Raw genomic sequence first — 21,554 nt, 5'->3', positions numbered from 1 at the left:
TAGCTTTATCCAAATCACCAATTATTGATTGCCTTGTGAATAGCTAACCCAAAATATTTTAATGTTTTCCATACTGTAAGTCAAAGTAGCTCTAAAACACACTGTTTCATTGATTAGACTCCAGGTTTGCTAACTTCTGGCTTCAATTAGCTTTTGTTGGAGTCATTAGCCTAGGGCTTCACATACATTTTCCAACCCACACTGTGAGCATTTGACTGATGTATTCAATGTGGATAGGAACAATACAATAATTTGTGTTTTATTAGTTAAAACAGATTGTGTTTTGTAACTTAGATGAAGACCAGACCACACTTTAAGACAAATTTACACATAAATGCTGGTAATTCCAAAGGTTTCCTCATACTTTTTCTTGCCACTTTTTTACATCTTAAATCTAGGGCTGATTGTATTTGCATACCGTTATATAAATCAATACTTAATTCGAAACTTGTAAGTCTATATACAGTGCCAATTTTATCAAAGCCAATCTATTTAATAGAAAATGCGAGTAAGTCCTCATAACCACTTGTCAAAGGACAGGTGACATCATCTAAAGTAAGTTATACAGTCGAATAACTGCATAGCATACTTTCAAACAGTTCTGCTTTGCCGTATGCCTCTTACCCACGTGTTGAGAAATCTCTTGAAGTTTTCTGAGACAAAATAACATATGGCTATTTACAAAGACATAATTAGCACAGTTGCCTAAATATGCTTTTCATCCTTCTTAAGGCATTAAAATGAAAATGCTAATTGCATTATTTGTGTGAAAATTTAGATAGGAAAACAACTTAGTAATTGTTTGGAGTCTTTAGACCCAGGAATAAGACTTTGAGGGTAGGAAGTAAGATGGTGTTTTAAGATTTTAACATATGTTTCTGTGATAGGAAGCAGGGCACTTTGTCTTGCTTTGATTATTGGGACCAGGACAGTGTTTGGTACTCAAAAAAAATTTCTTAAGGACCAGTGGCGTAACTATAGGGGTCTACAGGGGCCCGTGGGTCTAGGGGGCCTGGTGCGACCCCTGAGACCCATTGTTCCCTTCTCATCATAACGGTTCAAAATTGTTTACAAAGAACCCTTCCGACCTGGACCGCACTAGTCTGGGTTGGAAGGGCACTTTCTAAACTATTTTGAACCGGCACAGGGACACAGGAACGTATCAGGGCCACGTTACATCAAGTGACCCAGCAGTGAACAGTCGGACTGGAAGCTGCCAGAGAGGGGAGAGGTAAACAAGGCAGGTAAGGGGTCAGATGTATGCATATGTGTTTGTATATATGTAGGTATGTGAGCATGGATGTGTAATTGTGTGTGTGGTGTGTGGTGATGAGACCATTTTTGACTGTTGAACTGACACTCTAGTGACCATATGTAAAGGGATCAATGATCTCAAAATCAGAGCAGTGCCCCCTTCCCTGTTTTTATTTATGAAATTTTAAGGTAATCTATCACCCTTTTATGAGCAGTAGAGAATGTAATATAGCTAGGATCTATAAGATTTGCAAAAAGCTTTTGCAATGGTGTCATTCTTTCTGTTGAGCACTTGGACAAGATATTACATCATGCTTTTTCATAGTGATCAAGGGATTGTGCATCGATTGAAAGTAATGACCTCAGAGAGAGAGTCTGTGAAGAAGCTACTCAGGCTGCCCGCTACAGTCTAAGTATTCTAAGCATTCTAATGGCACCAAGCACTAAAGAAATGTTGAGATAAAGTCCAATGTTTTTAATCTATTCTATGGAAATTAGGTTTTAATACTGTTGATCGGATTTTTTGCTCAGTACCCAATAAAGAAACCATCTGTCCCGATAGATAGATAGATAGATAGATAGATAGATAGATAGATAGATAGATAGATAGATAGATAGATAGATATGGATATATAGATATACATATAATGTCTGTTTGTAAAAGTGGTCTGTTATAGTCCCCGGTTATTTACATGTCATTGGTCATATGCAGTTATCTCACATATTTCCAACAGATAATCCGATAAAACAAACCAGTGTTTTCAATGCACAGGGTGATTTACCAATCAAATAATTTAGTTTTGGAGTAATTCAATAAAATGTTCAGAAGACAAACATGGATCTGAAGAATCTAATTTTCAAAATAAAACACATTCTCATGGTACATTGCAAAATACCAACTTCTGACATTAATGCAAATCACATTTTAAAATGTAAGTGGCAAAAGGAATGGTATACCTAACAAAAAGCACAGTCGTTTAGGGTGAAATTAGAAGTAATTTGGTGTATTGTAAAGACAATAATATGATTGTGCTAGTAACATCCACAACCTTGTTTCTTATAATTGGCCATAGAGATTTTATCAGCTGTTTAATTCAGAGGTAGCAACTAACACAATGAAAGCAAACTGAGCTATTGCTACAGAAATGTTACTTTACAACATTACCAAATATATACTGTTTGCACAATTATCTATACCTTTATTGAAACACACTGTAGACATGTCTCCTATAATACAAGATTTACTCAGTTTATGTAGTTTACATTATGCATTTAGACTAGAATTATTCAAATTGGGGTGTATTTTTTTCTTGGTAAAGATGACTTCAGTGGCAGTTCTGAAAAAATTCTGTACAATTACTTAATTGTATTGGACAGAGGTACATTTATCATCACTCATAAATGCTAAACATAGCTGAGAAATTGTCAGGGTCCGGCTACCCGTTGCGGTAACCGCCGGGGTCCGGCTACCCGTTGCGGTAACCGCCGGGGTCCGGCGACCCGATGCGGTACCCGCCGGGGTCCGGCTACCCGTTGCGGTACCCGCCGGGGTCCGGCGACCCGACGCGGTCTCTTACCTGGATGCCCGCTACCCGCGGGCATCGGATCCAGCAGGTGTCCTACCGGCCTCTCCACTCGACCGGCTTTTGCTAGGCGCGCGCGCGCGCGCCCTCTATTAACTTTATTGTTCCCCGAACAAGGTTCGCGGGAACTCGCCGCTGTAGCCTCCCACTCGGGGGCGGAGCTTCCCCCGAGCGGCAAGTTTAAAACCAAGCACTGAGCTTTGCTCAGTGCTCAGTTATTGTGCTTCCCTGCTACATCCTGAGTGCGCCTTCCTAGTGATTCTCCGTGTACCTACTTGGCTTTCCTTTGACCTCGCTTCTGCCTGACCCTTATCTACTAAACGGTTCGTGATTCCTGGCTCTCCTTTGACTACGGCTTTGCCTGACCCTTTTGTACCTCGTTGCCCGCTCGTGTACCGTACCTCGGCTAGTCCTGACAGCGTTGTTGGCCTTATCTGCTAAACGCCTCTGCCTGCATATTGAGCTCTGCTCCCTATTGAACTGGTCCTTCCTGATTCCTGCTCCTGACAGAAATCTATAAAAGAGCTTATCCCATGAATGTCAATATTAAATATTGACCCTTTAATAATTGACCATATTCATTCTATTAAAGTGTACCACTAATGTTGGCAACCACAACATTCTAATGTGGGTCCTTTTAAAAATTATCAGGAGGTACTGATATGCTGAATTAAGTTACGTGTTTTGAAGCAGGAATTTCATCTATGACATATAAGTGAGTACTTCAGCATTTGAGATACTCAACTACCATCAGAGTAGAATATGGAGGAACCAACTTCAGATTCAGGATCAAACACTATTCACAAAGAAGTCACATTAGGCCTTAACTGGACTGACCAAACTTTACTTCAGTCACACTCCCTTGCATGCTAACACTCTCAAAACACCTTGCAGATTCACCCAGTTATTTGCAAGGACATGGAAGAAATTTTACATGTCCTCGCCTGAAACTCGTAAACTATCCAACCCTCAGCTACAAATTTTTTTTTAATAAATTGAATACCGTATTGCTCGATTATAAGATGACCCTGATTATAAGACGACCCCCCCCAAATCAAAATATTAATTTAGGAAAAAAACAAAAAGCCTGAATATAAGACTACCCTATAGGAAAAAAGTTTTACTAGTAAATATTAATTCATGTAAACTATTTTTTCTTATTTAATAAAAGCTATTATTGAGAAAAACATATATATTTTATTTCCTTTTATTTGCCAACCTGCCCCCCCAGTTATGCACATAGTCAGACCTATTTGAGGTCTGATTATAAGACGACCCCGATTATAAGACGTGGGGTATTTTCAGAGCATTTGCTCTGGAAAAAACCTTGTCTTATAATTGAGCAAATACGGTATATATTTTTTAAATAAACCTCTGAACTGCTATTAACCAAAGTATAGGAGCTAATTAAAGCACACAGTGTCAGGCATCACCCAGAGTCCCACAGACCACAAGGCGTGGCTGTCCCTTTAAGAGGTCTGGCTGGACTTAAACTCACTGGACTCATGTGTCATTACCTAGTTCTGTTATGGACTGAACCCGCCTCTCTCACCTGGCCTTGTCAACAGGCTTTAAAGATCAGCCTCACCTCCAGCCCAGTATCTGGTTGTGTGTTTTTGCTGCTGGAGGTGCTAGAGAGTGATATGCCTGATTTACTGGGCTTTGACCTCTGCTTTGATACACGTTTATGAACCCTGTCTGCTGGTCCTGACTACTGGATATTCCCTGCCTCTCACTGCTCAAGTGATTTCTCCATCCTGTTGCTCTGAGCAATGTTATTTTGCAAGGGTCTGCACAATCCCCTGCAACTGGGCTCCAACTCCTGGTAAGTCCTTACACATAGGGGGTATATGGTGCTTTATGGGCTGAATACTGACTCAATGCTTTGTCTCCCCCATAATGTACATTCGGTTCCCAGTGGAATGATGTGACTAAAGTTAAAATAAATCACTCTTAGGGGGTATTTTAGTCCCCCAACCTTTGCCTATTTAGGAGAGATTTGATTGAAAAATAAAAAATACATACATATCCCTATTGACAGGCCATAGTTAATATCTTGTGTCTCCCTGCCCTATGGAATAGAGGGGGAGAAGTGAAAAAAACCAGACCTTAACTCTATTTCTCTCTGGTAAGGGGGGTCCATTCAAGCACTCTTTGTGTGCCATGGGATAGGTACCCAAAGGATGGCACCTAAAATAAAAAATGATTGACTTTACTTTTTAAGAGCCCATGCAGGAATGATCCACAATGCCTTCTCTCCTGATTTTTTCCAAAAGGGTCCATGCAAAAAAAGAAATCATATGCATCTTCGCCTAGACTAAAACCCCGAGTGTTAGAGGCATGTATCGCATACACCATATCTGTAAAAACGCTTGAAATAGATGTATCAACCATCAAGTGAAGTACCAGATGCCTCTTACTTACATAATATTTCTAATATATGAACAGAAGAATCTATTTCCCAGTAAAGTATTTTTGGTATTCACTGAACATATCTCTACCTAGTTCCCTCAATGTTTAATCTTTTAAACCTTATCTCCAACGAATCTGAATAATTTATAGACACTGGGTGTAAAAAGCTACAATACAATTTGTATGGACTGTATTCTGTTTCATCGTAGTAACTTCAGCCTTGACTAAAGAAGTCTTTTCTAACAAGGGATTAGCTGGGAGTCTGGTAACCACACAAATGAGTTAGATGCAAGCATGATGAGGAAGCACCTTTGAACTCGACACTTTAAAAATGTACCTCTATAGATACATTTTTTAGTTCCCTCGTTTTTTTCAGGAAATAGATCACTATAATACAACGTCAGCATTGTGCAGTGTTGAATGGTGTGTTTGAGATGATAATATGGCAGTATGATCAAAGAATAAAAAGCATAGAAAAATCAAAATAAAAAATGTTAACCACATTATATGACATTTTTTTTCTTTGTTACTGTGGATGCTGTTTTTTTTACAAAATTAAGTTTTTCAGCTTACATGACAAAATCAAATGAAATAGTTGCAGTTTCCCTACAGTTCCCTTACAATTTTTTTCTTTTAGATTATCAATCAGGTACATTAAAAAATAGGCCACAGGTATAGCACACATCATACATGATGCTTATTTACAAATAGATGCCAAAACCAGCCACTCCAATTTTAAAGTGAAATACTTGATTACAATTAGATCTTTGTCCTGGGGACATTGATATGGGTATGGTGTAAAAACCTGCCCCTGTTGCTCCCTAAGATGAGGTTCTTCCAGGAGAGAGGGGAAGATACAAGGATGTAGGCAAAGAGAGGAACAGAAAGGGTAGAGTAGACAGAACCAATAGTAACATAGAATCTGACAGCAGATAAGAACCATTTGGCTCATATAGTCTGCCCATTTTCTCTGACGGAAAGACTCAGTCCTTGGTCTTGATTTAGGATAGCTTTATGCCTGTCCAATGCATGTTTAAATTTTCTCACTGAATTAGCCTATACCACTGAGGGGAGGCTGTTCAATTTATCTATTTACCCTCTTGGTAAAGTAAAACATCCTTACGCTAAACCTCCAATCCTCTAGTTTTAGATTAAAATTCATATTAAAAATCATGATATCTAACATCTAAGGTCCTGGAACAGTAGCTGAATGCAAATAAATAGCTTGTTTATTTTATTATTACTCTCAATTCATTTACATTCATTCAGTCTATCTTTCTATGCATCAAAAACGAATGAAATCTTCCTTGGGGTGGCTTTGCTAAACAGTATTGAAACAGTTGAGAAAAAGCCATTATTATCCCAAGGAACCTTTTTTCAATGTGAGTAGCCATGAAAGAAGACACTACTTCCGTCCAACGTTTGGCCTCTTAGTAAAGTTGTCCTGATATGTACCTTCTGACCCCATCAGGCTCTTAAAATTAAGAGCTGTGTTTGTAAGCTCTTTGCTTTGTATTTTTTTATTTTTTTTGTATATTTTTGTATTTCACTACACTAAATACAATAATAAAAAAAGACCTCCTGTGATCTTTTGATAAAAATTTCTACCAATTATACATTTAAACAACTCCTACACAGTAGACACGTTTACGTATTACAAGTAATATACAACAGTTATACAATTATATAAAATATACTGTCAAAAGGGCTGCTATAAACAATTTAGACCTCTTTTGTTTTTCGCAGCTCTTAGGATAAAATAATAGTTACAAGAAAACAACCCCAATTAAGGCATAATAAATGCCATTACAATAACTCATTATAGTTTTGCAGAGAAAATTACCTGACAACTAAAAAGTAGTATATGTCTGAATGAAATCATAAAAAACAACAAATGCGTAATGCCTTTACTTTAGTATTTGCGATTATTACTTATTTTTTTTCCAGACCACTTATTTTGTAAAACCATTGTGTCACAAACCCTGAGCACTAGGTGGTGCAAGTACCTACAATTTTATAGTATGATGCCACATAATGTCCTATAAGGATACAGGTTCACCAAAGGTAAATTAGCTGCAAAAAGACAGCACTGGTATCCCAGGGCTTTAAAACTAGATTAAAAATGACATAATTAAATCAACAAATATATTTTAATTCATAGAACAAACTGAAATCCAATCTTAACTTTTGTTCAAATATGCAAATATTGCCTACCACCCGATGCTGAGAAGGTATTGAGTGCCGTACAATATTTGTTTTGTATCAAAGCTACCAAGCTATCAGTATGAGGCTTATACTGGTAGACAATGGGTTAAAGTAGATACATCACTTCCACATCTTGTTTTATTCGGGTAGGTTACAATAATGGACGATTGTGCATCTCGCCAGTGTAGCGGGAAATGTATCTAGCAATACCTTGCAGTGTTGCATGTGATAAAAAGAGCTTTCCTAGATCAATATCAATCAATGGGTTAGATGCATATCTTCTAAGAAGAACAAAGACAGATTTCACACATGGAAGTCATGACAAGATGGATGGATATCTTCAAATGATTTAAAAAAAAGATATTACTTGAGCAAATGTAACATTAGATCTGCACAGTGCCTTCCAGAAGAAGTCACTGAGAAAGCCATCTTTCTTTCTTGAGGACCATACTGAACAGATTTTCTCTTGCAGTGAAGCATTAAAGAGGATTAAGCTGCTGACACACAGATTTTCACAATAAACTTTTATGTTTGATTAGGATATGATTCCATGGCTTCATTTCAGCTCAGTGAACACATCAGAACACAGAATTACTTCTAACACAGTTGTTGCCCGTATGATATATGCAGGAGGGAATGGTTAAAATCTAAAAATAAGATTGGGATGCATCAGTAAGACAAGTCACTGAGCTGCCATTTTTATAAATGAAAACATGTTGATGGACCTTGCATTGAGCTTCTACTAACAATACAAAAGTATATGGAAATGTGGAACAGCTGACAAAAAATATTATTTATTCCCTTATATACAGTGTGATTATTGCATGATGTTCTCATTATAGATCGTTTCAAGATAGCACCAACTGAGGGATATAAAATCCCCCAAGCAATTGTAGTATATGAGCAAAGGCACCTAGCACCAGGATAGTTTATTAATAGTTATTATAATTATAAACAATAAATAAGTGCATTAAACTGACATTTTTTAGATGTTCAATTGTGTAGTGTGGTAACATGGGCAGCATGTTTTCTCAACACCTCCATTTCCCAAGTCTTGGGGATTTTGTGCACTTACAGATCGTAAAATCTGGTGGGTAAAAACATATTTGGTTAAATGACCGTGTTCAAGGCACATCTATACCCTGCTGACTGTGATGTCAGTAGAATGAATTAATTCTGAACATTGAGTATATGTGAAGGCTGCTTCTTCAACTCTGGCTTGATTGGAGATTGGGGTTGAAGGTCCCAAGAGCATGCACAACCATAACAAAATTTGATTCAGATCAACAGCTATGATCTGTAAGAACCAGAATCTTTTATGAATTTCATCAATAAATAGTATACAAAGGGGCATGGGGACAACTCAACTGAAAGCCTACCCTATGGTGCGTGCCCTGCTTGGAAGCATCTCAAATCTTCTTGTCATACTTATTTGTATAGCGTAGAAGATCTAGAACTATGTCTTACCATTTTTTCCTCTTGCCCTTTGGTAACTATTTCCAATTCATTGCTCCTCTAGAAACAGCCATGAAATGCACAGAGAAGAAGATCTATCCTTAGACCATAAGCATAATATTGTAGCTTGACTAACATGGGGTTTGGAACTCTAGAACACCCTATTGAAGTCTGTGTTCCTTTCAATTTGCAGAACTTGTCTATGGTAAGGTTATTTTGGAGACTAATCAAGACTATTTGTAGAGGAGAATTTCCAGAGTGCTCTACTATAAAATCAGGGGAGGACGCTGTCCAATGGTTGTTTTCCTAAATGGACTGCATGAAATGAGCACAGAAAAGCTATAGATAGGGTGTAAATCTTACCTAAAGCCTATATTGCTTTAGATAGCCGGGTGGTGGAGCAATAAAACTACAAGTAAATACACAGAAAAGGCCTCTGGCAAAATCTTCAAATTGGAGCAGCTTAGGGGCAATTTCCTCTTGCCCTTCTTACCACCCCTCCCATGCAGGGAAACAAGTTTCTGATCATCAATTTGGGAGTTAATGAATTTACTTAGATGAATCTGCCCAGCTCTTTCTAAATGAAGCCACTTCTTCTATCAGGCAAAAATGCATTGTACTTGCATTACCTGCATACACATGGACAATAGTGCAGCGTAAAATTTTAAAATATAGTTGTCTTATAGAGCTAAACAAAACCCTAAGTAAGCAATGTACATCTGCTACTACAAATATACGCTGTATGCAATGTCTTACTAAACATTTTACTGTTGCCTATTAATATAGCATTAAAAATTGTGAGGATTTCTCAGTTTGAACATGTGTTGAAGGGTATTGAGATGTGAGAATGGTAGACTAAACAAAATATAAATAAAAATAAACAAAATAAAGGAAATGAAATAAATGTTGGAATCGTAGTGGTTTCATTTTTAACAACAGGTATTGGCATCTGAAAATGTTTTATGCAGCACACATTTAGTAACGAAACAGCAAGTTTTGCTATTTTACTCTCACTATTGTTCCTATTTAAATGCAGATTTTGTACCTTTTGTAGGAAAGGTACAGGAACAGGGCATTTTGAACATAATTGCATTTTTATGGGATAAATCTCAGTGTGAGGTACTTTTCTTTCAAAGAGGCAATGGAAGAATATTTCAGCACTAATTCTATTGAAGGGACTTTTTAACAATGCTGCTCTATACATTTTTGTTTTAATCTAGGTTGCGCTTTTAGAAACAGGAAATTAACTTGCTTTCTGATCATAAAACATATGCACCCAGATAAGTGCCTACTAAACGGAAACAATGCAATGTTTTAATTTTTGGAAGACTTTAAAAATTAAACTTTCACAGCATTTTGACACATACTATATATATATATATATATATATATATATATATATATATATATATATAGTATCAGCAGAAACACAGCAATGCATAAAAGAGATACACAAATATGCAATGTAGAAGAATGATACATTACAGAGAATTAATATAGTACCAAGTGCTGTTGGATGGTCATACATTTCCCAGGAATAATAATGTAAAATTATTCTAATTTTTGGTGGGAAAACTCTTCACTGACAAATCGTTGCCATAAAAACAAATCTTCATAAAAGTTCCTGTGTTTTTAAAAAAATATATAATTAAACCTTCTGGGGAAAGAATAAATTATAGGTTTGCTAAGGTTTAATTTTGCAGCATACTGAAGATTGCTTTTCTCTGAGAGGCGATACATATACATAAAATGGTGAATATTAGGAAAAGAATAGTACACCATATATTTATATATATATATATATATATATATATAATTATTAGTAATTAAGATAAAATTATTCTGGTAATTAAGAAAAAATATGACATGGCAGCATCTCATATTTAACCCAAAATATTTGCCTCCTGTGTTGAATCATTCCCACACATCTTATTTTCACATGTACAGTTCAATAAATGAGAAGCATCAATGCTTTGCTTAGCAGCTTGAAAGGCAGAACATGTGAGCCTATTACATAAAAATATGGAAACAAATATTATAAACATAAATATTTAAAAAGGGAAAAGAAAAAATGTCGGTGCACTAAGCTAGTCACAGGCTCAAATAATACAAATGTATAATACAAGGCCTACCAAACAGGTGTAAGCATGCGGCAAATACAGTGTATTGGCTGTACAATGTATACAAAAAAACTGTCTGTGCTTCTCACCCTAATAAAGTTGGCAACAAATATATAAACATAATATAAATGAGAGGTTTTGGTTTTATGAATTGGCCGAAGCATATATAAGCTCCCCCGCCATGTCAATTATATTATGTTTATATATTTGTTGCCAACTTTATTAGGGCGGGAAGCGCAGAGAGTTTTTGTTTTTTGTATAAATACTTAAATGGTGTGTACTTCATGTCAGTACTTTTCAAGAACTTCAAAATCTAGACTTCAGCCTGAATTCACACACCACAGACGAAGAATAAACCCATACCAAATAAAATGAAAATAAATTTCAATTTGAGCAGATGAATTCTGCCCAAATTAAATATATGTGGATTAGCTCTTTCAGTTTATCTCACAAAATCTCCAAAAGGATGACACATCTTCCACTGAGATATTTGCAATCCTGGCCTTCTCAAATTTCAGTTGAAAAACGAAAAAGATACAGTGCATTCCTAATATTCATGATATATTTTCAAACATTAATCACATTACAAAAATATGGTTCCTTCATGCTATGTTAAACTGATATAATTCACTTGAAGCATTCTTTCTAGCTTTGTACCGTGCTAAACAACAAAACATGGTTTCCGCCATCTTTAATGTTTTCATTTTTCTGCCACTGAAATTAAACTCAGATATACAGATAACTTACTCGTGTCTGGGGGCTTCTCCCCTCTTTCTCCCTGCTCAGCTTCACCAGGTCAAATTGTGATGTACCAAATGCTTTATTTTAGCAGGAGCTTAGCCGAAATGTTACTGTCTGTGACTTAGTACTTGTGTTGTGACATTGTACTCTTATGATGGAGTAAAGCCTTCACATCATTTATAGCCATCTGAAATATCTGATCCTGAACCTGGAAAGTACTCGCCTAATCCTGAAACCTGATAGATTTAATTTATTTAATCTTCTATTTAGAAAATATATGTTCAGAATTATGAAACTCCATTGCTTTAATGTTTGCATAAGTTTAATTTAAAACTTGTTTAGGAAAAGAAAATCATATCAGCAATGATTATATATGCAGTCCTACAATTTCATCTTATCATGCTATTATCATGACATTAGCAAACATCAAAACATATGATACACCTTTAAGGTATAATACATATGGTATCTAAATTACCTCTAAAGTATTAATCTATCTGAAAAATCTGTAACATGGAGGGATACAAACCTGACAAACCATCTGGTTTAAAAATAACATGTTTCGCATTAATGTATCATTTTCTATGTATGAGTTCATGTTAATTGGAGAAAAAATAAAATACCAGAATTATGACAACACTGGTATGAACTTCACAAACTGATGTTACTTGTGACTAATTTCTACAGGAAAGGATCATCCTCAACCTTCTACATGATGTATAGGAATTAATCTGTTCACAATATCTCCAAACTATAATAAGTTATTATAAAACCAGAACATCAAGAAAAATAATGAAGTAAATAAATGATAAAAGTCGTACAAAGAAGATTGTTGCAGTAATTTCACAGATTCAATGAGGGGCTGAGAAGTGGCAATTATCTTATAATAACTACATTACGACTGTTATTGCTACTGATTTGTAGAAATAATTCTGATAGCAAGAAAATAGACATTCATCTGAACACACATTTGCATTTATATATATATATCTATATATATATATATATATATATATATATATATATATATATATATATATATATATATATATATATATATATATATATATACATTTACAGTACTGTGCAAACATATTAGGCAGGTGTGGAAAAATGCTGTAAAGTAAGAATGCTTTCACAAAAAGACATGTTAATAGTTTATTTTTATCATTTAACAAAATGCAAAGTAAGAAACACCTAAATCAAATCAATATTTGGTGTGTCCACGCTTTGCCTTCAAAACAGGATCCATTCTTCTAGGTACACTTTCACACATTTTCATAAGGAACTCGGCAGGTAGGTTGTTCGAGTAATCTTGGAGAACTAACCACAATGGATTTAGGCAGCCTCAATTGCCTTTCCATGTAATTCCAGACAGACTCAATGATGTTAATATTAGGGCTCTGGGGGGGGGGGCAAAACATCACTTCCAGGACTCATTTTTTGTTAGGCTGAAGATATTTTTTAATGACTTTGGTTGTATGTTTGGGGGTAGTTGTCATGCTGTAGAATACATTTGTGGTATTGTGCATAATGAATAAGTATCTGCCTGTATTTCTCAACATTTATAAGATAATTAATTCTGACCAAAATCTCCAACTCCATTTAAACAAATGCAGCCCCAAACTTACAAGGAACCTCCACCATGCTTCACTGTTGCCTGCAAACAGCCCTCTGGCCCTTTTGCGAACAAACTGCCTTCTGCAACAGCCATATATTTTAAATTTTGACTCATCAGTTCAGGGAAACTGCTGCCATATTTTGTCCCCTTTGGCCTTGCTTCCACGTTGTAGGTATGGTTTTATGGTAACAAGTCTTCTATGGAGACCACTTCTGACCAGACTTCTTTGGTCACTAGGTTGGGCGTATCAGGGTCCCACTGTTTTCTGTCACTGCTAAGTTGAGGGCACACTGGACATCTTCTGAATGCAAAGGGAAGTAGGCATGCTGTGTCTGCATCTGCTGCATTGTTTCCTTGGCTGACCACTAGGGTTATGGTCCTCAACAAAGAGCTTGGAAAGAACATCTGGAAACCCCTTGGTGATGCATTTGTGTCTTGTTGCTGTGCTCAGTCTTGCCATGTTGTATGACTTTTGACAATAAACTGACTTCAACAACCTCACCTTGGCTGTCTCTAATGCAATTTTATTCCTCCTACACAGCTATTTCTGTTTCAGTTAATGATTATGTTCCATTATCACCCATACACCTAATCATATTCCTACAAAATCCCTGGCTTTGTTGCAGTGTACCTAGAAGAATCAATGCCATTTTGAAGGCAAATGGTAGCCACACCACATTTTGATTTGATTTTTTTATATTCTTCTGTTTTGTAAAATCATAAAAATAAACTAATATGTCTATTTTTGAAAGCATTCTCACTTTACAGCATTTTTTCACATCTGCCTAAAAAATGTTTGCACAGTAGCGTATGTCCCTCAATTACTCAATAAATATGTCTTAAAAGGTAATAGTTAATTAATTAAAAATATAAAATGTATTAGTCTGACAAGAAATAGTCCAGGATCATCAAGGATGTTCAAAGATAAAATGAGCATATGCTGCTATGAATGCAATCAATGTGTGTGAGCCAGAGACAAATGCCTTTGCTATATTATGATAACCTAGGTAGTTGGCTTAAAAATACTATGGGAAGTGAGTTGAACTCTTGTTCCCGATGCTCATATAATGTAAAGGAGCAAGAGATCTCTTAGATTGTACGCTTGCGAGCAGGGCTCTCTCCACCTAATGTATCGGTTTGTCTTAGTCTGTCAGTTTTCGTCTTGTCATACCCCTTGAATATATGTATTGTATGAAGCGCTGCATAAATTGTTAGCGCTATATAAATAAAAAATAATAATAATTTTGGAACATATTGTGCTGCACTGACACTCCAGATAGAGGTGGTTGGGATAAGATCTGAACTTCCCCACATTTAGAGGTTCATGTGCCATATTGGCAATGTATAAATGTTAACTATATATGGGGCATGAAAATTACTCATTTTCAGATATACAGGTAGTTATTTTATAAGTTTGTGCATCCTTCCGGTCAAGGTCCTAACAAGGTTTTACTCATCAATCCATGCTACATGGCTTTTAAGGTATCTGCTGACATCTCTCATCGTGTGACTAGTACCCAGGATTAAAACAAGCATAGGGTATTTTCTAATGAGAGAGAACATAAATCGTGTGAAGATAGAGACTGAGCTTTATATACCTTCTTCAGCAAATATCGAGACATTTTCTATAGCTGTACACTAAACAATAAACATGTCACGCTGTTAAACAAAACTGACTGTAGCAAGCTTTATAATTAATTTCTACACAGGAGCTGTACATACATTTGTCAGCAACCATCATATTTTAATAATTACAAGCACACAAAATTATATTGCTTGTTTACCCTTATCACTATTGTTTTTTTTAGGAAGCAGCAGTGTCTGCTCCCACCACCTGCTGCATGGGGCTATCAAGCTGAAGTAGAACATAATGTTCTACCTGACACTCCGAAGATTGCGCAAAGACTAATACATTACGTGTACATATTTGTAAACGAAAGTGAAGTAAGCAAAGAACATCCTACTGTGCTTCATCTAGCATGAAGGTATAACAGATCAAAGTATAATTATATGTTTGAAAGTAATCATTTTAATTGTTGTTTTCTCTTATATTGGTGTTGAAGAAATGATGTGTTTTCTACAACAAAAGGTATAAGACCATTATCCCAGGGTGTCAGAGCAAACAGTAGTGCTATACAAAACTTTCTGGATTCTAGATGTCTACTGTCAAAAGTACCTTGGTAGGAACTGAAACATTGAGTTTCCTGAAACCTTTTTTTATTGAATAAAGTATTTAAAAAGTCCTGGTAGTGAACCTTTTTCATATATATATATATATATATATACATATATACACACCACTGGTTGCACGTTGCCATGTTTGGGTGCCAAGTGCTTTTTTTACTGTCCACCGTCATCACACCCAGGTATGGTTTAATGGAGTATTTAAATGTATTTTTAAGGGGTAGGGGTAGTTAAAGTTGCATTACATTTGACCTGTATTAGAAAAGGCAGCATAAAATTAGGTGAACAAATTTATAACTTGTAATCAACTTGGGGGTTAATATAGTCATTTTTTTCCAACTGCCATTCAGTTTGAAGTCAAGCAAACAGAAACATTTAGCCCATCTAGTCTGCACATTTTTTCCTGTTTTAATAACCTCTACCCTTATGTAGTCCTTTGCTTACCTCCAGCATAGTGTTATGCCAATGCCAGGTATGTTAAAATTCCCTCACAGTATCAACCTTTACCTCTTCTATTCAAAGGCTCTTCCACTTATCTACCACCATCTTAGTGTCTTTGTCTAATGGGTCTATGTGCAAACATTAGCATTTAGGGTCTTAACATGCAAAACATTCCGAAAAGCGAGTAGGAGATGCCCAATAAATCTATCACTCATAGGAAAACTCCCAACTCCCATAGGTGGTGCTTCCAGATAATCAAATTAGGCAGAGGCTAAAGGCCCTTTCAGATGATGCAGGATGGGAAAAAACGCAGAATATAAATATTTATATAGCTGTAATGTTTGTTTTTATTCATAAATCGTGACATATTTTGGCCTAGGTTGACAAGGGCAGTAGGTCTGGGAGAAGATCCCATGGCCACTGCTGCTTAATCAAGAGAGATCTCTGGTCCATTTGCACTAAGGAGGACTATGCCAAAGTAATATCCTAATGTTCAGCAGTAAAGAGTGAAAGGGTCAACAGGAGGTACTGCCTTACGAAGCACAGAAGATAAATACTGTATGATCAAAGGTACCGTGTTTCTTAGGACCCTTAAAAACACAGACCCACTCCTGACGATTATCACAAGTGTAAGTTTCTTCAACAAGCTGTTGAAGCTATAGAAATGACTAAAGTGAGATTCCCAGGGTGAGACCACTGTTAGTGAATATGCCCAAAGAATACTAGTAAAAAGTGTTTAACGCAGGTAGTAGCATGACCCCCTTTTATACCCCAAATATCCCAAGTTTCTTAATTTCTTGTTATCAAGAAATGTCTCTGTTTGTTCTGAGATGTAATATGTTTATAAACAATGGATTTTGTACAATATTGTTTACACTGTGTTTTATCTTCCTTGGAAGGAGACGCAGAGTATTTTAATTTATCAATTTTATTATTTTGCTATTGTTGTTTTATCTTTAAGCAGACACTGGCAAAATATGCAAGCTGAACATTACATTTTGACATTATATAGAGGATTGTCGGGAAACTTTGTTCACAGGTTAAAGCTGCTCTTGAATGGTAATTAGGTGAGATATTAATCCTATATTTATAGTTCTATTGATCCATAACTAGAGAAAAAACTCAGCAAGGCACTTGCCAATTAGGATCCTATCTGCAGTAATGGCTCTTCGATGATCGATACCGGGTCATGTTTCACTTAAGCGACACACCCCTGTAACCTTGCAAAACCGAGGTTAGTTTCATGCTTCTGTGAGCCATTCGATACAAAGATGTGGCTGGTTGGATGGCTTAATAACCATGAAAATATTGCTCGCTAAGAAGTCTTTTTATTAATCAAAGTCTCTTGAGGGATGAACTACAGGGAAATTTCCGCAAGAAATAATATAAATAAAGGTAATACTGCAGAAAGTTGGTCATTAGTGACCAGGTTATAATGCATTATAATGATTCTAGAAGTTCCAATGAAAAGTTAATAAGGCATCTGTGAGATAAGTTAGCACAAGAAAGGCAGCTGGAGCTGGTTTTAATTTTTTTCTGGTTTTAAATCATGCCTTTAAATCTAGTGCCTCTTATAGCTATACTTAACACTTTAAATGCCTGATGAATAAGGTAACACTTTTCTATACAGATGGCAAAACATTTCACCTGTCACATCTGAATACTTTTTTGGGGAATTATATGACAGATATTGCATCAAATTATATGTTATAACTAGTAGTACCGGTACTTTTAATGGAGACCTACTCTAGGCCTGACCCATACCAGCCCACAATGGTTGCCATCCTCTATGATGAGCACCAGCATATGACATCAGTCTCTAGGCCCTGTCTTCCATAGTGTAACTGGGCAAATTCCAAGGGAGATCTCTGATCTCCCCAACCAGCACAGAGAGAAGTGGTGCGCCAGAAAGCCTGATTGCTGAAGAGGGTGATATATGTTATTTAAACAATAAAATATATACCGAAGTAATAGGGTGCACTAGAAATGTGTATGTTGTGGACCTAGCAAAATATTAGGTACTTAACTTTTGTATAAGTAGTAAAGGAATGTTCAATGTAGTTCTGCAACTCATATAAAAAATACAAAAGAAATACAAAAATACTCATTGGACAATAAAAGTACCAAAAATCTATGTATATATGAGAAACAAAAAAATTTAACCACTTATACTTTTCAGAGCAGATCACTTGAGGAGTTGATTCAGTTTGTTTCCCTGCTCAAGCCAAAAACACTGTTGGAGGTGAAAGGAGGCTGATGGGGGGACTATTTGGAGAACTGTGAAAACATTTATTTCATGTAACAACTTATTCCTTTATACCAAATTAAAATACTATTTTTTAACTGGCAATTTACTTGTTTTATTGGAGCTACTGTCAAGGAGAAAGGGTCTGCAAGCAAATTAGCTTTGTTCGGTCAAGCTCATCACCGAAAACCCACTCCCGGACACACTGTGATCGTTCTGGAGAGTCACAACAAGCGTGGTATTGAAGGTTGTTGCCTCTCGCAAGATGGCAGAGCACACTAAAAAACAAACAGGATCTATGTCCTTCCAGACCTCCCTGAGAACTCTGAGCTTCTCCTGCAGGTTGAATAAAGGTAAAAATAAAATACCGTATTTTTCGCTCCATAAGACGCAGTTTTTTTCCTCCCAAAGTAGGATGAAAAATCAGCCGCGTCTTATGGAGCGAAGATGCATGCAGGCAGGCAGGCAGGCAGGCAGGGAGGGAGGGAGGGGGGGCAACGATATACCGTATTTATCGGCGTATAACACGCACTTTTTTAACTAAAATCCGGAGCTTAAACCCTACCTGCGTGTTATACGCCGATAAATCCGGGGTCGCAACTGAGGCAGGCGGCGGCGGCCGCCAGCAGAGGAGTCCTGGATTTCTGCCAGTCAGGGGGGCCCAAGGGGTGCCGAGCGGTTGCTGAAGACAACCGCTCGGCAACTCTCGGGCCCCTCTGCCTGACAGATATACAGGAATCCTTTGCTGGCGGCAGCCGCCGCCACCGCCACCGCCGCCTGCCTCAGCGCTTCAACTCCTGTGTTGGAAGCGTTTGTCTCGGGTGCCGGCGCTTTACGCTGGGCGCCGGCATATGACGTCAGACGCCGGCGCTCAGCAGTGAAGCGCCGGCACCCGAGACAAACGCCTCACGCTTCCAACACAGGAGTTTAAGGTAAGTGACCGGGGCGGGGGGGGGGAGATCCTGAGAAGGGGGGGTTAGGGAGTTAGAGGGGAGATCCTGAGAAGGGGGGGTTAGGGAGTTAGAGGGGAGATACTGAGAAGGGGGGTTAGGGAGGGAGGTCTTACTGTGTGTGTCTTACTGTGTTTGTGTGTGTGTGTCTTACTGTGTGTGTGTCTTACTGTGTGTGTGTGTGTCTTACTGTGTGTGTGTGTCTTACTGTGTGTGTGTGTGTGTGTCTCACTGTGTCTGTGTGTGTCTTACTGTGTCTGTGTGTGTCTTACTGTGTTCATAGCTTATTCAGTTATTGTAATAAATATTTTAGCCCATTTTTTAGCTCAAAATATTTTTTCCTTTTTTTTCTCCTCTAAAATCTAGGTGCGTCTTATCAGCAGGTGCGTCTTATAGAGCGAAAAATACGGTAAATAAAAACAAGAAAAAAATAAAACGTTTTAAAAAATACATTAAAATGTGGTAACATGCCAAAATAATTATCCAGTGATGTCACCATTAATGGAATCATCCGGTTCCAACAAAATGTAAAAAAAAAATATTGAAAAAATATTGAAAAAATAAAAAGTTCTAAAATTCCAAAAAAGCCCAAAAATGAACACTGTATCTTCTTAAAATTCCTGGCATGGTAAGAGTTAAAGTACTAGAATTTGAAATACCCATAGTGTCTAATTTTCAAACATTTATGGTTTGATGAGGTAAATTGAATTGGCTGGTTTCAAATGAACATACGCACAGACTGACCAGATTTCAAAATTTTAAAAAAACAATGCATGGGTAGTATCCCTGTACTTAGGAGATGTTGGTGAACACATTTGGGGTGTTGTTTGGAAGTGACATATACCCAGAGCTGTAAATGTATCTCTGAAAGATAAATTACTATCACAAACGCAAAACAATAAAGGCTTGTGATAGAATTAATGCATAGAAAGTGTTAAAATACCAGCATTTGAAATACCTGGGGTGTCTAATGTTCAAAACTATATGGGGGTTTGATGGTGGTAAATTGGATTGGCTGGCTTCAAAGATGTCCCACATCGGACATGGAGGCAGAATTACAAGGTTTGAAAAAAATGGTTTTGCAATTGCAAAAAAACCCCAACAAGCATTGGGTATGTATTTCTAAACTCTAAAATATTAGAATCTATTTAACATTTTTTCATTAGCTTTTGTAAATGAGTGATTCAAGTAAAAGTCAGAAGTGTTTTTTTTTTTTACAAAATCTTCACCATTTATATATATATATATATATATATATATATATATTTAGCACATTAGATGATATGATCAGTATTCTTTAGATACTATGGTCATAGTTTCTAAAGAAAGCCCTTGTACTGAATAAACAATATATAACTTGTGTGGGTACAGTGAATGAGAGCAAAGAAGGTTACAGCTAAACACGAGCAATGTTAAAACAGCCTCCGCCACGAAGGATACAAAAAGAAGAAAACAGTTTGATCCTTACGGGGTTAAGGTTTGACTCATGAAAGCAGATCTAGCATAAAACTTGTTTCATCACATAAGGCTAGCTTGCATCTAAAATTAATTACCATCTCTTACAAAGTTTTTAGATCACAGAACAAAATAAGTAAAGACATTTTTGCAACAAAGGGGATATCCAGGTTTCAGTGCATCTGTTTCAAAAATGAAAAAAAATAACCTCAAACATATTTTCACATGTTATCCCTAGATGAATTTAAGTGAATGTGTGTAAGTGATGAAGCACAAGGGTTATTTCATGTGACATTCCATTGTTGGCCTACCTGGGGTGTTCAGCAACCTTGACATCTTGCAGGAATACGAGATGTACTGTTCACAGTATTCAGCACTGCTGGTGATGGCAGAAATCTGGTCCGTGCTTGCACTGTAATTTAACTGTAGTATGACTCGTTTCTCTTGGCTGGCACCCACTACTGGTGTCATTGGTGGTAGATCGTGGTATAAGGTTGTCCATACTTTATCCTCTGTTGAGAAAATAACAGAAAGCTAGTCAACACATAGTGTATTACAGTTTTGACCTTATGAGCAATGTTATGGTAGTTACTGGTCAGATGCGTACTAAGATCTTGAGCAGTTCTCATTACTACATCCAACTTTAAGCCCCAAAGCCTGGATGACAAGTGGTATGTGAAACAGGCAGCCGTTAAAATATTCATCATTGATGAATACGATTTATTTTCCTAGGAAGGTTAGTAAATGAAAAAAACTGATTTCTCTCTGTATCATTCATAGATATTGGAATGCTGAGGACTGAGAAAAATGAAATAGAAACTCGTAAGCACAACTACTGTAACCCAATTACTTAAGAACATCTGCGCTTAGAAATTGCGCTCTTTTCAG

At 36.8% G+C, this 21,554-nt stretch overlaps 1 protein-coding gene across 1 annotated transcript in view; it reads right to left on the bottom strand.

Moving 5' to 3' along the window:
• Positions 1 to 21,554, bottom strand: part of LOC149286607 (contactin-associated protein-like 2) — a 494,134-nt gene that overhangs the window by 185,401 nt on the left and 287,179 nt on the right. The window contains exon 13 of the mRNA XM_089493838.1: positions 20,978 to 21,178. Within this exon, the coding sequence (XP_089349964.1) occupies positions 20,978 to 21,178 (201 nt within the window). The remainder of the gene's footprint in view (positions 1 to 20,977; positions 21,179 to 21,554) is intronic.

Source organism: Sceloporus occidentalis, unplaced genomic scaffold (assembly GCF_023333645.1).
Source record: "Sceloporus occidentalis isolate IW3139 unplaced genomic scaffold, rSceOcc1.0.p SCAF_67, whole genome shotgun sequence".
NCBI classification, from domain to species: domain Eukaryota; kingdom Metazoa; phylum Chordata; class Lepidosauria; order Squamata; family Phrynosomatidae; genus Sceloporus; species Sceloporus occidentalis.
The sequence above is the reverse complement of the archived record's forward strand: the minus strand, read 5'-3'. Positions and strand labels throughout refer to the sequence as shown.